Source organism: Sciurus carolinensis, chromosome 1, assembly GCF_902686445.1.
Source record: "Sciurus carolinensis chromosome 1, mSciCar1.2, whole genome shotgun sequence".
NCBI classification, from domain to species: Eukaryota; Metazoa; Chordata; class Mammalia; order Rodentia; family Sciuridae; genus Sciurus; species Sciurus carolinensis.
The window spans coordinates 40,615,962-40,632,222 of NC_062213.1; the positions used below are offsets into that span (position 1 = coordinate 40,615,962).

The 16,261-nt window shown below is 36.0% G+C and overlaps 2 protein-coding genes and 1 pseudogene across 8 annotated transcripts in view; all 3 read right to left on the bottom strand.

Annotated features, from left to right (window-relative positions):
- Positions 1–376: 376 nt before the first annotated feature.
- Mtdh (metadherin) overlaps positions 377–16,261 on the bottom strand; it is a 63,156-nt gene continuing 47,271 nt past the window's right edge. For 6 of the 7 annotated variants that reach the window (XM_047541132.1, XM_047541158.1, XM_047541146.1 and 3 more), the window contains 5 exons: positions 15,914–16,038; positions 10,917–11,024; positions 4,887–5,027; positions 2,856–3,012; positions 377–2,082 (listed from right to left, as the gene is read on the bottom strand). In XM_047541132.1, coding sequence (XP_047397088.1) covers positions 2,012–2,082; positions 2,856–3,012; positions 4,887–5,027; positions 10,917–11,024; positions 15,914–16,038 — 602 coding nt within the window. In that variant the 3' untranslated portion in view covers positions 377–2,011. The remainder of the gene's footprint in view (positions 2,083–2,855; positions 3,013–4,886; positions 5,028–10,916; positions 11,025–15,913; positions 16,039–16,261) is intronic. The other variant, XM_047541162.1, reaches the window with a different exon arrangement.
- LOC124977567 (WD repeat-containing protein 70-like) lies at positions 5,372–6,433 on the bottom strand. The gene has a single exon (XM_047541191.1). The coding sequence runs from the start codon at positions 6,431–6,433 to the stop codon at positions 5,765–5,767; it is 669 nt and encodes a 222-aa protein (XP_047397147.1). The 3' UTR covers positions 5,372–5,764.
- LOC124977559 (WD repeat-containing protein 70-like) lies at positions 6,565–7,706 on the bottom strand (annotated as a pseudogene).

A 16,261-nucleotide genomic window follows, 5' to 3' on the forward strand; every position in this document is an offset into this window, starting at 1 on the left:
AGGCAAACACGCTACCACTGAGTTACCTTTCCAGCACTCTCCTCAATCTTTAACACCTGGCAAGGTGGCTGAACGGGTGAGATACTGAACTGTTGTTTGAAAGTCAACAGAATTTTAAGATTTAAAAAAATAGTGAGGTAGAGTTGAGAGAGTTCAATTAAAATTTTAAGCATAGATGTTTTGGCACATTCTAAAATTAGACTCCCTATCAAATTCTCCTTTTGATACCTTTACAAAGTGCTGACAACTTAGGAACCTTCAGATCTATTTAGGAACTATGTAAGTAAAGCTAACAAAATAAAGTTATTTGAAGAAATCCATTCCTGGCACTTATCTAATATTTACCCCCATATTGAAGCAAATAAAAACAATGCTATCCATTTGCTGAATTTATTTAAACAAATCAATTTAGAAATACCATAGAATTAAACAAAACTTCTGACATGTAAACATACTGCCATGTTCCTGAAACAGATGTTAACACCTGATGAAAGTTAATAATTGCCTGTTAGGAAAGCTGTCCATTAATAAGGCCAGTCTTAAGCAAAACTAAAACCAAACTGTTTCTTTAGCTTTCCTAGACTGACAATGCAATACTATCAAACCACAATCAAATATAATAAAGACAACATTGGATGGATAGATCAGTACCATTGGTTACAGCTGTTAAACAGTTTCATTCTTGGTGCCACATAAAAACAAGCCAATCACATCAAATAAATCATGGCTTTTTTCTTTATCACAATTTACTAAGTGATGTTAATTATGGTCCTTGTCAAACACATCTGGTAAAGGCTATTTACAGTGTACATGGCCAAGCATGCACTATTTATAGTTACAAAGATACCTGCCAGTTTATTACAATAGAATTACACAGTGCCTGAAAATGATGAAACATCTCACACATCATTTAAATCAATATTTCAAGCAGAAAATGTTCCTTATTTGACCACAATTGCAATAATTACATGAAAATTCTTATAAAAACATGAATCCCCTTCAAGAAATTGATGCATATTCTACACACTACAGGTTAAGGCAGTAAAAAAATGTATTCCTGATAACTGGAGGTCTTGACAATGTCAATTAAAGCTGTCTGACTCTAGTTTTTCATTCTCCATCACATACTCAAAGTTTGTGAATGATTTCATTTTTTAAGTCAAAAAATTAGCAACTAAGTTGACACTGGAAAAAAGTAATTGCTAGGGAAAGGAAAAATTCTAAGCTGAATTTGCTTGAAAGTTTTCAAATCATAAACAAGAGCATTATTTGTTAGTTTGAACCTTAAGTGTATAAAATGAATACATATAGTTTACTTTTTTAATTTAAAATATACTGTACTTTGAACAATTCAAGTAAGACTATCAAAAATAACTTCGTAAGCCATACAAGTGTCAATTGCATTTGCAATGTTTTAATTAAGAACTTTTTAAAAATTGTAAACTAAACCATGACAGTTTAGTTAAACAAATGGTATATGATTTTTTATTTGCACTTGTGATTCCTTTAATACAAATTGCTACCAACAAATATGTAAAGATATGGCAGATTATGCATTTGATCAAAGCACTTTCATTTAAGCATAGAACAGATTCAAATGGTACAAGTTCGTGCATAAGATCCAAGGAGTTGCCTACTAACTTATAGGCAGTCCTCTCTCTAATCAGAATCCATTATTCCACAGCTGCAGATGAGACAGGGCACAATCTGTTGTAAACAGGGAACTGTTGTAAAACTAGGATAATATTCTTAAATTAAGATCATTCTTGTTCAATTGAAAAGACTTTTCCAAGTGTCTTCCAGCACTGTAGTATGTTCTGCTGACCTCTTAATTTCATAAATTAACTTTCCTTTGATTCCATTTTTACGGTGGTTGTGTTCACAGTTTTGTTTTAAAAATTGGTTTAAATTTATATAAAACTCTGTACATGTTCACAAATTATTGCATAAACAGCATAATCTTCAAGACAGTGTTTGCAAACACATGTCCAATTCAGGAAAAAAAAAATATTCACGTTTCCCGTCTGGCTTTTTTCTTCTTTTTTATTTGTTTGGGAGATTCCCAGTTAGTTTCAGACTTGGCTAGAGGTGGGAGGGGAGAGGGTGGAGAGAGAAAAAAAGTCAGGAGGATAAGTATTGTTATGTCTCAATAATACAAAAAATAGTAACTAAAAAAATGTTTTGAAATTCTCAAGTTTTTTGTTTAGGTTTTCAAGTCCTAATCGAATATTCTGAAGTTGAGTCTATATTTGGTTTCCCCCTTTCCTTTTAATCCCAATGTATTATTAGATATGACCATATGGAAATAAAATATTCAACCAGTTTTGACCTAGAGAAAGCGCCACTTTTTGGGAGATGGGGGTCTGGCTGTGTTGCACAGACTGTTCTTAAACTCCTGGACTTCAGTGATCTTCCTGCCTCAACTTCTCCAGTAGGTGGAACTATAGGTGTGTGCCATGGCACTCAGTCACCATTTAAAATGGCTCAGCTTAACTAATACAAGAGAAAAAAGGGTACTATGGACACCAGCGGTAGCAGAAGAGAGAGAGGGAGGAGAAAAAGTATGAAACAATTTGAAGCCTCAACACATATGCAAAGAAAAAGGGAGATGGACCAGACAGGTAGGCAGGAACCCAATCTTCCTCTGTTCTTGGCCTCTTGCTTTCTCCTTCAGTTATTTTAGCAACTTGGCTCTCACAACTGAAGTTCACAAGAGTCAAAGGAATCCAGCATTTGCAGAAGGAAGGGTTGCTCAATTACTCCATTAAACTTCTAAGATCAGAATCCTCACACTTGTATACAAGAAAAACAGAGTACAGAAGTACACAAAAGAACCAAAATAGAGAATTTCTTACTCTGTGAAGGAGGCACACTATTTTGCTTGGTGTTTGACTTGGATTTTTCTGTCTCTTGTAGCATTGGTGGCACTTGGGAAGAGCTTTTGTCAGAATCACTTTTTGATAAGATAACAGATGGCTCGGTAGGAACAGCAGGTGGAAGGGTCTTGATAGGCTATTTTGGATAAAATTACCTCAGATGTTTATAAAATTTTCAAATAAAATTAAGTATCATATTAATATCAAGAAGCTATTTGGCAGAAGTAAACACTACGATGGTTTCTAAGTTATCAGTAGAAGCACCGCAACTCATGTCTGCCCTCTAGTGATGTGACCGAATAACCAAGACTTATTTATAGAGGTTAAGATAAAAACAGAAGGTATAAAATTATAAAATGTCTAATGACATTCACTCGAATCCAAGGGAATGATCCCATTTTCATTAACTTTTATATTTCAATGTCATTATAAATAGCACTTTTAAAAAAAAATTTATTTTTATTGTAAACAAATGGGATACGTTTCTGTTTGTACATGGAGTAACAGCATACCATTTGCATATTCATACATTTACATAGAGTAATGATGTTTGATTCATTCCGTTAATAAATAGCACTTTTTAATATTCTTTAGCCATTCAATGGTTCTGCTGACTTCCCATCAACTCTTAACTCTTCATAACTTATGAAAGATAAAGTAGTGAACTTTTGACTAACAGTAGTTGATACTTGCTTCTTCTCTGTTATCTACAAGCTGGCTGTGGGTACCAGTCCTACTGATTCAAGCAACTAGTAACACTTAGGTTCAAATCTTCAGACTTATCCAGTCTGGCAGTAAAATAAGAATGTTAAAGGAGGGCCTGGATATATATATATATATCCACTGAAGTACATTCCAGTGCTTTCAAACTCTCAATCCTCCTGCTGCCTCAGTCTCTTGAGTAACTGGCACTACAGGTGTGTGTCACCATCTGTGGCAGGGCCTAAATTCTTGAGACTTGCTGTTTCTTACCTTACTGAGGCATAACCATTAATGAATAGTCAGGACCAGTTAATACTAAAAATCCTAGTATTTGGAGTGTCTTGAGGCTGTGAGAGATCAGATTATTTCACTGGCTAGCTCTACCTGTGATCATTATTCTGAACTTCCTATAGAAACAAGGGTAAGTAATGTTTCTATTGCTCTTCTTCTTCCAGTCTCCATGGGTTCAGGAATGTCCAACAGTAAAAGGACATTAGAAAAGCGGTATGAATAAAGGCAAATATTAGTATTCCTTAATTCTATTTCAGGTATCTGAAGTTATACTGTCACTGCTTGGTTTATCTTTCATAATGTTACCTGTATCTATTCCATATCCAAAATTAATTGCATATTTTCAATCATTTTCCCCTCTATCTTACCACTTATTTACAGTAAATCATAGAAGGGCTCAAATATTCTTTACAAGATGGCTTTTGAAAAGGATTTAAATACAACACCAAAATGCCTCAGTCTCCCAAGCTGCTAAGATCACAGGCATTTGCCACCATGCCCAGCTAAGGGGCCATTATTATCTAAAATAAAAATAAGGGTTATTTAAACACAGCACTGTGATATTAATAAAGTAAATATGATAATTGAGAGGGCTATTATAAGATTAAAGAGAAGGTAACATATATGGCATGAATGGGCTGAAAAAAGGGATGACTCATCCAGGGTAGGGTGAAAACAAATGAGATTTCACCATACTATTCAGAATGGCAAGCACTTATAATATGTCACTTATATTATTTCAGAAATAATATTTCTGAAAATTACCATTTAATATTTTCAGATTACATGTGATCATGGAAAGCAAAACTGGACAAGGGGGAACTGCTGTGTAGATTTTACTACTGACAGATATGGCTATGGGCAAATTATTCAACTTCTCAGCATCATTTATATGATGGGTCCTACCTTCTCTTGAGGTTGTTTGTGGATTAGTCTGTGTATTTAAAGTACTTAGCACAGTGCTTCAATGAAATTTTAATTATGACACAATTCTTGAGTCAATGCCTTAAAAATTACCTGGCTATTTTTGATGAGAACTTCAACTGGATCACTAGTGCTTGTGGTCTTCAAGGAAAAAGCTTTTTCTTGTTTTGGACGGGCTTTAGAGGTATTCACTGGAAGCTCTTCTCTAATCTCTTTTTCTAATTCTTCTGTGTCCTACAGAGAAAAGTAATTTATTAGGTGATAGAAATCATTCATTCTTTACTAATTAAAATCTATTTTGTTTCTTGTCCTGAAGATGCCAAAAGAAAATAATTTCATTTCAGAAGTTGTCCAAGCAACTTCTGAAACATACTGATCACTTCTGCTTTTTCCAGGGAGTTACATCAATTGTGAATGGGGAAGGGAAAAAAAAAAAAAAAAGACATAAAAGCTGGACATGGTCATGCATGTCTGTAATCCCAGCTACTTGGGAGGCTGAGGTAAAAGGATTACAAGATGGAGGATGGCTTCAGCAACATAGAAAAACCTTGTTTCAAAATTAAAAATAAAGGGTTGGGGATGTAGCTTGAACGTAAAACAATACTGGAGTTCAATCTTCAGTACAAGGGAAAAAAAATAAAGAAAAAAAAATTTTCACTTAATGACTTTTTCAGAGAACAAAATATTTATACATATATAGTAAAAAGGACAAACAGCAAATTCAAATTTTGGCCATACCACAGTCTAGGTATTTAATCTTAGGGACAAATCAGTTGTTTCCCCAGAGTCTCAGTTTCTTCAACTGCATTAAATAAAGTTTGCCTAGAAAATTCTTTTTTCATAAAAATGCATTTTTTATTCAGTAAGCATTAAAGAAAAAAAAAAAACAGAACACTGTTTCATATTCCTTCCCCTCATGCAAATGGTTCTCAAACAAGATTCTTCAAATTTTATGTTTTTTCCATTGTAGTTCATTCTTTTGCTTCTTCATCATCAGATTCAACTTGGGCAAACATGATTTTGGGCCGAGTCTTGGAATAAGCTGGAGAAACCCAATACAGGTTGTCTTCTGCTGCTCTGGCATGATGCAAAATGGCTTCCCTGGGATTATTGTCATCCGTCTTGTCCAGAGTGATGTTCTTCACAATGTAGGATGAAAGAGTTCCCCCATGGGTTCCAACTTGGCCACTACGACCTGGGCCTGCTACAGGAGGTTCAGGTTTGTGCGACTTTAGGGGGTCCAGTCTGTCCTCTAGCTGTTTCCTGGTACTCCACTGGCAGAGCTTGTGGAACACAGGCGAGGCATGAGGGGTAATGATGTAGTCCTGGGTTAGAGTCTCAGCTTGTTTTCCCTTCTGCTGGGTTTTAACCACGCATAATTTTGCTCCCCTCTGACTCTTATTGGGGTCATAACAGACTTTCACCAATCCATTTCCAGTTCCAACCATGATCTGGTTCAGCTTTGGATGCCACAGACAGTGCACAACACTTGCATCAGTGACGTCTATTTCATACACTCTTTGGAAAGTTCTGTGCTCAAAGAAAATGTGTTTGCCACTGCCATACCCCCTTTGAACAGAGGTACCAGTGACTATGAGTTTATCATCTGGACCGAAACAGCAGTCAGTCATTGGGAACATGGTGGGAAGACCCAAGGCTGAAAACAGTGGCTTATTAAATTGTTGGATGTCCCATAATTTTATTTATTTATTTTTTATTTATTTATTTATTTTTTTTGCTGTACTAGGGATTTGAACCCAGGGCCTACCAACTAAGCTATATCCCCAGTCCTGTCCCATAATTTTAATGTATCATCACCTCCACGAGAGGCAAGCACATTACCATCATAGGAAAAAGTAACACAAGAAGTGTCTGTGCCTGGGTCATGAGCCTGTTTATAGTGGAATTTAGGATGAACAGTTAAATTGTGATCCCATATCTGTATGCTTCCATTCTGGCAGGCAGCTGCTATGAGGTTTCCATCTCTACTATATGTGCATGTAGTAGAAATCAATTTTTTACCCTGCATTGTCCGTGGTTTAAACACACTTTTTTGCTTCCCTGGATTTTCAACTTCCCATATCCTAACAGTCGCATCATTTGAGCAAGTCATAAATTCTCCCTTTATTTTGGGATGCCATGAGCCAGTATGAAGCACTGCTGTATGACCCTTTGTGTTGGCCATGTCCACAATATACTGGTCTCCCATTATACATCCCATTACTTCAAAACCATCTCTATCAATCACCTTGGCCTGTGAGCTTCCAGATACAATAAGAATCATGTCTCCTGTGTTACTGTACTGTAATGACTTGATCTGATGACATTTATAGGGCTGAAGGGATCAAAATGCCTTAAAAGAAGCGTCCATTCCAGCAAAGTCCCAAAATTTAACACTGATCATATCCTCCAGTCACCAAATGGGCACCTGAGGGATCCAGACCCAAAGCAGAAACTGTTTTAGCTTCAGTGTTATCTCATGTGAGTCAGGAATCTTTTGGACAGGATTTTCCTCTTCTCCTTCATCATCATCATCCTCTTCTTCAAAAAGTGGTGGGTTAAAGGCCCAAGGATATCTTCCTCCATAAGATTAACTGATTCTTCTAACATTTTAGGGGGTAAAGGAGGGCCAATTCACTCATCAGAAGAAGAATCAGACCTGCCTTCACTTTCACTGCTGCTGGTGTCCCTGGATAATGATTTTGAGCAATCTCTGGCCATATTGGAGCCTGATGGTCTGGGTTCAATATCTTCATTTTGTCTTTTTAACTCTTTCTCTCTGTTCATTTCTTCTTCTTCTTCTCTTGCTTCCAGTGTCTTCTGACTTCTTTCCACAGCTGTTCTTCGAGTTTGCTCAAACACAGCTTCCAAGTCAAAGGTGCGGGCTTTTTTTCTGAACCCCATGAAGCCCATGGTAACCACCAGCTCTGGGTCGGGTCCTGACACATCTGAGCCTGTCACTTAGCTGGGCCCCGAGCGCTCCATAGCCCGAACACTGGGAAATGTCCTGCAGCTGCAGCCCACACCAGTGCTGCACACAGCCTGCAACTGGAGAGGAAGTATCTCCTCCTGCCTAGAAAATTTCTAAGCCCTATCTAAATTTTAATATGTTTCCATTCTTGTCCTTTAGGCTTTCAAAAAGTTGCAACGAAATAATACTAAATCATAGTATATGCTTAGTTATACAAAATAAATATGAATATATTAAGTATGACGATTACTGTGAATTATACTATTCTTCAGCTAACATGTACTGTAAATGGTGGTTCTTTCTTTTTTTTTAAAAACATGCAAATTTGTTCAGCATAAAAGGTTTAGACAGTAATCCAACACTGTGATATGAATTTAAGCTTAGCAGGTAACTTTATAAGTGTGCATCAGAAGACAATGATTTATTTCTATCCTAAGTAGAATTCCAACAGTGAAAGACCAACAACTGAAAACAACTACCAAAAAAAGAAAAATTCCAAAATGTAGTGATCTTTTATGAATAGGATACTATGAACTATGTTCTCTGTGTACAATTTTATGGCTATTTCATTTAAATTTTTTTTTTTTTTGGTACTGGGGATAAAACCCAGGGGCACTTAACCACTGAGCCACATACCCAACCCTTTTTATATTTTATTTTGAGACAGGGTCTTGCTGGGTTGCAGAGACTGGCTTTGAACTTGAGATCATCCTGCCTCAGCCTCCCAAGCCTCTGGGATTACAGGCGTGGGACACTGCACCCAGCTGATATTTCGTTTAATTCTTAAAACCTCCTAGGCAGTTAAATAACTTCTGCAAAGCAAAACCCCAACAAAAACCAAGTAAAAGGCAGAATGGGAACCTGAATACAGATCTGACTCTAAACCCAGAAAACTTTACTCAATATATTTTAAAAAACAGATCAGCTGGGCACAGTGGTGCACACCTGTAATTCCAGCAGCTCAGAAGGCTTAGGCAGGAGGATTTCAAGTTCAAAGCTAGCATCAGCAAAGTGAGGCGCTAAGCAACTCAGTGAGACCCTATCCCTAAATAAAATACAAAACTGGACTGGGGATGTGACTCAGTGGCTGAGTGCCCCTGAGTTCAATCCCTGGTCCACCTAACCTCCACCCCAGAGACAGGCGGTGGAAAAAAACAAAAATACCAGATCAGATAATTCTAAAAATAGTGTATTCCTTATTCAAATTGCTTGGTACTAGAAGTGTGTAATCTCAGAATTTTTGGATTTTGGAACTTACGTAGACAATGGTGGTCAAAAGTACCCAAGAAACTTTCATATGTTAATGATGCTTGCCGTAAGTTGAGCATTTCAGAATACAACTATTCTACAAAATTTGTTTTTTTTTTTTTTTGGGTGCTGGGGATCGAACCCAGGGCCTTGTGCTTACAAGGCAAACACTCTACCAACTGAGCTATCTCCCCAGTCCCCAAAATTTCTTCCAAAAGGAACTCAACAAAGCCACAATTCAAAAACACTGTTTAAAAAAAAAAAAGCCATAAATAGAAAGAGAAACTTAGAAAAAACCTGGCTAAGAAGGATTTCACATAGTATTACGAACAAAGAATATGTCAATAAATTGTTATCAGAGAGTCCTGGTTAAGAAGAAAACCACACCTATTATGTAGTTTTAATTTTTCATAGTCATTGGTTAACTTTAATGCTTATTCATTCTTACTATTGGAAAATAAACAAAACACGCAAAACTAGTATTAAGAAGATATTGATATCATTTATGAAGGTTGTGCTTCCAAGATAAAAAAGAACTGAACACATACTTAATTCCTTAAGAAGTCATGCAGAAAAATTTTCCACCAAATGGAATAATAAGAAAAATCACTAAGGAGGTTATGCTGTAGAAATTGTTTCCTTATCACCTACATTTAAAGGAATGAAACCAATAAGTCACATGGTTATAGTTAAAAATAAAGTTACACTCACAAGTTGTAATAAAATAAAATAATGTTTTCAAAAATAAATACATGTGTATTAGCAATCTGGTATGTTTTTTCTTAATTTAAATTTTTATTTTTACAGACTGCATTTTGATTCATTGTACACAAATGGGGTGTAATTTTTCATTTCTATGTTGTACACAATGTAGATTCACACCATTCATGTAATCATACATATACATACTGTCTCAATTCTACTATCTTTCCTTCCCCTACCACCTAATCTGGTATGTTTGAAATTAAAATATCTTAAAAACTTTTTTGGTACTGGGGATTGATCCCACGGTGCTCTACCACTGAGCTATACATCTCTAGCCCTTTTTATTTTTTTACTTTATTTTCAGACAGTCTCTCCATAAATTGCCTAGTCTGGCCTTGAATTTGAGAGCCTCTTGCCTTAGCCTTCCAAGTAGCTGGGATTTAAGGTGTGTGCTATCATGCTCAGCTGAAATAACATCTTTGATTTCATCTTTATTATAATCTAAATTTTTTCCCTAATAGGAGAGAGAAAAGAAATGTAGGAGTGAAGCAAAGAGAAACTTTCTTATGATTAGAAACCAAAAAAGCAGGAACACTAAGTGAAATAACCAGCAAAGTGGAAGACTCCATTTGTTATGCACATGATTTTCTAATTGTCCTAAATATTAAGCTTGCAGTTACTCCAAGGACAGTTTTTTTTTGGGGGGGCGGTACTAGGAATTTAACCCCAGGGGGTTAACCACTGAGCTATGTCCCTAATCCTTTTTATTTTTTATTTTGAGACATGGTTCTGCTAAGTTGTTTAGGGCCTCACTAAGTTGTTGGGATTACAGGGGTTTGAAATGAAGCCCAGCTCAAAGTGACTTTTTTTTGTGTGTGAAATAATGTATTTCCTTTTCCATTTTACCATTTTATAAAATGCATTTGAGGGCTGGGATTGTGACTCAGTGGTAGAGCACTCACCTAGCATGTGTGAGGTACTGGGTTCAATCTTCAGCACTACATATAAATAAATAAAATAATTTTATTACACTATAATGTACTCATTCTTTAAAAGTCAGATCTTTCAAATCAAATGCTTTTCAAGTAACTATCTGATATTTTGTCATTTATCTCTGCATTTTTATAGCATCTTAACACCCTCTTTTCACATTTTCAGCAACAGGTATATAAAGAATGCATATTGTTTTGGTACTTTACCTGTGCAAGAGAGTTATCTTCACCTTGCTTCTTCTTTTTCTTTTTTTTCTTTTTAGATTTCCCAGTTGGAAGAGCTCCCTCTCCCTTTTCTTTATCATCATCTGAAACCTGATATTAAAAGCAAAAATACTAAGTGAACCAATAGATTAAATTTCCATTATACAGAAAACTATTATTAAATAATTTCTTTCATTAGGTTCAGACTTTATCCTCCAAATCTAAATAATAATTAGTAATGAATGATAAAACTGACCAAAAAAATCACGTATTTAAAAAGTAATGAAGTACACAGAATTTTATTCTCCTGTTGTCCAGGATAGACTCCTTTTTATTGTCTTTCATTGCTCGCTACAAAACAATTAGAGAGCTGTATAAACCTTCATGTTTTAAAAACTCATTTGACAGGTAATTCAAACAGAATTTTGGAAAGAAAATGCAGAGCCACTTGCATTAAAATTTAATTTGACCCTGTTAAGAGAATGAAATGACAAGTTTTAGTGGCAGAAAATATTTGCAAAACCATACAACAGTTCCAACAAACTAGGATCTACACTATATGAAGAACAAAGTAAATCAGTAAAGAAAAATCAATAAAATATATCGGTAGTAAAGAAAAAAAAAACAATTCAAAGAGAAAATATGCAAAAAATGTGGATACTTCAAAGAATTAATAAGAAGCACATGGGAAATTGTTCAACAACATTAGTTATAAGGAAGTGCAAATTAAAACCACATTTTGATAGTTAGCCACTAGAATGGCTAAAATAAGACAGTGGCAACTGCGAATACTGGTGAGGATGCAGAAAAACAAGATCACACAAACACAGTCCATGGGAATTTAAAGTGATACAGTCATCATAGAAAACAGTTGGAAAGTTTCTTAAAATATTAAATATGCAACTACCATACCACCAGTGGTTACACTCCTGGTTATTCATTCCAGAGAAATGAAAACTTATATTCATACAACTCCTGAGCAATATGCTTAGCAGCTTTATTTTTAACACCTTGAAAGTTTTTCAGGAGAATGGTTAAATAAACTGAGGTACATTTAGATCCTGACATATCACTCAGCAGTAAAATGGTACAAATTACTGATAAATACAACAAACTGGAGAATTCTGCTGGGTGGAAAAAAATGAACAGACATACAAGAAAGTAAAAAACCAATACCAAACGTCCACATGCTATATAATACCATTAATATATATATATTATATATATATTTTTTTGTGGTGCTTGCCTTGTGCATGTGAGACAAGTACTCTACCAAATGAACTATATTCCCAGGCGGCCTTGAACTTCTGATCTCAAGCAATCTTTCTGCCTCAGCCAGAGTAGCTGGGACTACAGGCATGTGCCACCACACCAGGGTAATTTAACATTCTTGTAATGACAAAATTATAGAGATGGAGAAGGGAATATGGAGGGGACAAGATCAGAAGGGAAGTAAGGGAGGTTATACAGAAGGTTAATATGAGGCATCCTAACATGATGATGATAGAAAATGTTCTGCATCTTGACTACATTAATGTCAACATACTGGTTACAATGCTGTATAGTAGTTTTTCTAGATGTTACCACTGATGGAAACTGGGTAAAGGGTACAGGAGATTGCTCAACATCATTATTTGTTCTTTTGTTTTCTGTTCCTTATGTTTTTCTTTAAAAATATTTTTAAAAATTTTGCTATTACTCTATACAATTGTATGTGACTCTATATCTCAAAAATAAAAGGCCGGGCTGGTGATATAGCTCAGCTGGTAGAGTGCTTGCCTCACATGCACAAGGCCCTGGGTTCAACACCCAGAACCGTGCTTGGGAAAAAACACCATTGAAAAAAACATTCTGCATGCCAAAATGCTGTCAAATCAGAATTGTTAACTTAGTATTCACATATACCACGCAGCTGAAGTTTCTATGGAAAATGTTTCTTGCTTATTCTCAGAGATGACAACCTAGGTTCCTATACTATCCTTATAGCAAGAGATGATCTGGGTAACTGCTATTTTTCTGTTCAGCATCATAGTCAGTCATTAGAATGATTTTGGTGAGGTCATGAACTACCAAATAGATTTTAGAAATTACTAACAGATGAAAAAACAAAATAAAAAAACATGACTAACCAATCTTTAACTCAAGCTAACTGCCAGTTGTGTAGAAACTTCACTAAAAGTTGTAACCAGAAAGCATTTCATAAGCTTGAAAGGATTAAAATACCATTGCAACGCCTGTGACCCCAGCAACTCAGAAAGTTAAGGCAGGAGGATATCAAGTTTGAGGCCAGCCTGAATAACTTAGGAAGATTCTGTCTCAAAATAAAAAAATAAAAAGGGCTAGAGGTATAGAGTTCAGTGGCAGTGTGTCCCTGGTTTCATCCTCAGTACTGCAAAGACAAAACCCACATAAATTTATGCATAAAATGGAGATATTCAGGTCATAAGAACTGAGTTCAGTTTGTTTCTCAGAATATTACAATCCAGCTATATAATAAATGTAGTTCCCCAAAACAAAATGCTAGTTTTGTTAATGAGAAGGTCAAAATCAACTCTATACCATATTTTAACTCATCTAAAAGAGCTGATGCTTTAACATATTTAGACTGGGACTGGGGGCGGGGTGGGAGCGGAAGAGGAAGAGAAGTGCCAGACATGGTGGTACATGCCTGTAATCCCAGTTATTTGGGAGGATGAGCAAGGAAGACCACAAGTTTGAGACTGACCTGGGCAACTTAGCAAGACTGTCTCAAAACTTAAAAATATCCTTAAAATTTTATATAAATTTTCTATCTAAAAGGGGTAGTCATGTAGCTCAGTGGTAGAGCTTGCCCAGTTTGCACAATGCCCTGGTACCAGATAAATAATATTACTGATAAATTTTATACTTCTTTCTGATCCCATTCTCACATTACCTCTCCCAAAGGGTAACCATGATTTTAACTTGTTTTGTGTCCATCCAATTTTTCTATATAAATTATGTGTATCTACATATAAAAATTTTACATAAGGGCTGGGGATATAGTTCAGTTGGCAGAGTGCTTGCCTTACATACACAAGGCCCTGGGTTCAATCCTCAGCACTAAAAAAAAAGAAAAATTTTTTTTACATAAGTGATATTACTATATCTTTCAATAATTTGCTCATTATTCAGCATGTTTTTGAGACTGTGATTATATTGCTTTTATCTATTAATTTTTACCATCTCTTTAATATGTCACTGGATGAACATAATACTTTTATTTACTCTCTAATTAGAGGCTTTCAGACGACATCCTATGTTTGCTTAGAAATATAAAAGATGATCTCTAAATATATTCAGAAAAAGAAAGGTCATGATCTGTGATAAAGTCATTACTCAACTCATTGAATTTTGGCTAATTCTAGTGATTAAGTACAGGGAAATCCAGTTGGAGAAATAAAGTCTTTTGGTTACACATTCACTAAACATCCAACAAATGTATGAATGATTTCTGTGTGCAAAGGTAGTGTATAAGCAAGGTTTTTGCAGACCCAGTCTAAATCTCACTTTTCTTTCCACCTCATATTTCATATTGCTTACTAACTGGCCCCCTTTACATTTAACTTGCCAACCCTACCTACCGTTAGTACCTCTCCCTTTCTCTGGTCACCAAAGCCAAGTGGCACTCCATCCTATTAAAGGCCAATCCATTCACTTGTGCCTATGGCTTCCCTACCCGCTACTGCTTCTTCTAGATATTACTCTATTAGCCAAATTTACTCTTTAATTGATGTTTAAGTTTTTACTTTATTCCAGATTCTTTCCCCTTTTGTTTACAAAGCAGGAATTGGCAAACTACAAATTTATTCCAACACCAGCCTGACAAAGTTCACTGCCATACTGGATGACTGTTTGCAGTATAGCTGAATGGTTGCAAAAGATTGTATGGTTTCTTTCATAACAAGTGTGCCCACCTTGCACTAAAACCTTTACTTATTATTAAAAAAACTAACAACCCTCTTCCCCACTACAAAATCCCAATATCATTTAATGTTGTCATTTACTCTCTCCTCCATTCCATTCCAAATTAATTTTTAAAATTTTTTTGGCACCAGGAATTGAACGCAGGGGTCCTTAAACACAAAGCCACATCCCCAGTCCCTTTTTGTATTTCATTAGAGACAGGGTCTTGCGGAGTTGCTTGAGACCTTGCTAAGTTGCCGAGGCTGGCTTTGAACTAGTGATCCTCCTGCCTCAGCCTCCAAACCACTGGGATTTTGGGAGCACACCACCATGCCCAGTTCCAAATTTATTTTTTAAAAATTTGTTACTACTACTTTTTATCCTTTAATCACTCAACATTCTGAAATATGACTTCTGGGCTGGAGATATAACTCAGTTGGTAGAGTGCTTGCCTCACAAGTACATGGCCCTGGGTTCAAATCCCCAGCACCGCAAAAAGAAAAAAAAAAAAAAAAAAAAAAAAAAAAAAAAAAAAAAAAGACTTCTATTTCAAGATTTCTTTTCTTTCTCTCTCTCTCTCTCTCTCTCTCTCTCTCTCTCTCTCTCTTTTGGTTGTGGTTGTGGGATTGAACCCAGGGTCTCATGTATGCTAAGTACCACTGCACTACACACCGATCTCTATTTCAAGATTTATAATGATGCTACTCTAAATTACCAGGAAGGAAATTCAATCACATTTTTTCAATCCTAATGTTACTGACTACTTGCTGTTTCTGATGTTGTTATTACTGCCTTCTTTTTTTTGGTACTGGAGACTGATCTTAGGGGTGCTTAACCACTGAGTTGCATCTCCCAACCCTTCTTGAGACAGGGTCTCACTAAATTGCTGGGGCTGGTTTTGAACTTGTGATCCTCTTGTCTTAGCCTCTTGAGTCACTGGAATTACAGGCATGTGCCACCACGCCCAGCACTGCCTTTATAATACTCTCAACTGTCTCAGCCTCTGGGTTACAACCCAGAACTCTCTTCCCTTAGTCTTTTTCAATAACAAACACCCACTAATCCCTCATACTTACCTTCTGATCATCAGGAATTGGTTCCTGGGACTTCAGAAGTGAAGCTCTTTCTTCATCTACCCAATTCCCCCACTCTTCTGCTGGTGCATTCCAATCAGAACTGGGATCAGCAGAAGACAGACCATCTAAAATTTAACAGTGTAAATTAGCTATCATTTCTGCCATAAACTAAAATGCAAAAACCAAAAATTCCTTATGTTGAACTAAACTGTAATTTAAAATTATTGTTCTTCTTTTTCCCAAGCACATTTAAGAGCTGGCGGGGGGGGGGGGGGAACCAGCATAATAGCATAAATTTTACCAAATTTTGCTAGCTATATGGTTCAGTGGAATTTCTAAGATACTCCA

Excerpts from the sequence above, each read along its gene's own strand:
- LOC124977567 (XM_047541191.1), bottom strand. The coding sequence starts at position 6,433 with ATGTTCCCAATGACTGACTGCTGTTTCGGTCCAGATGATAAACTCATA.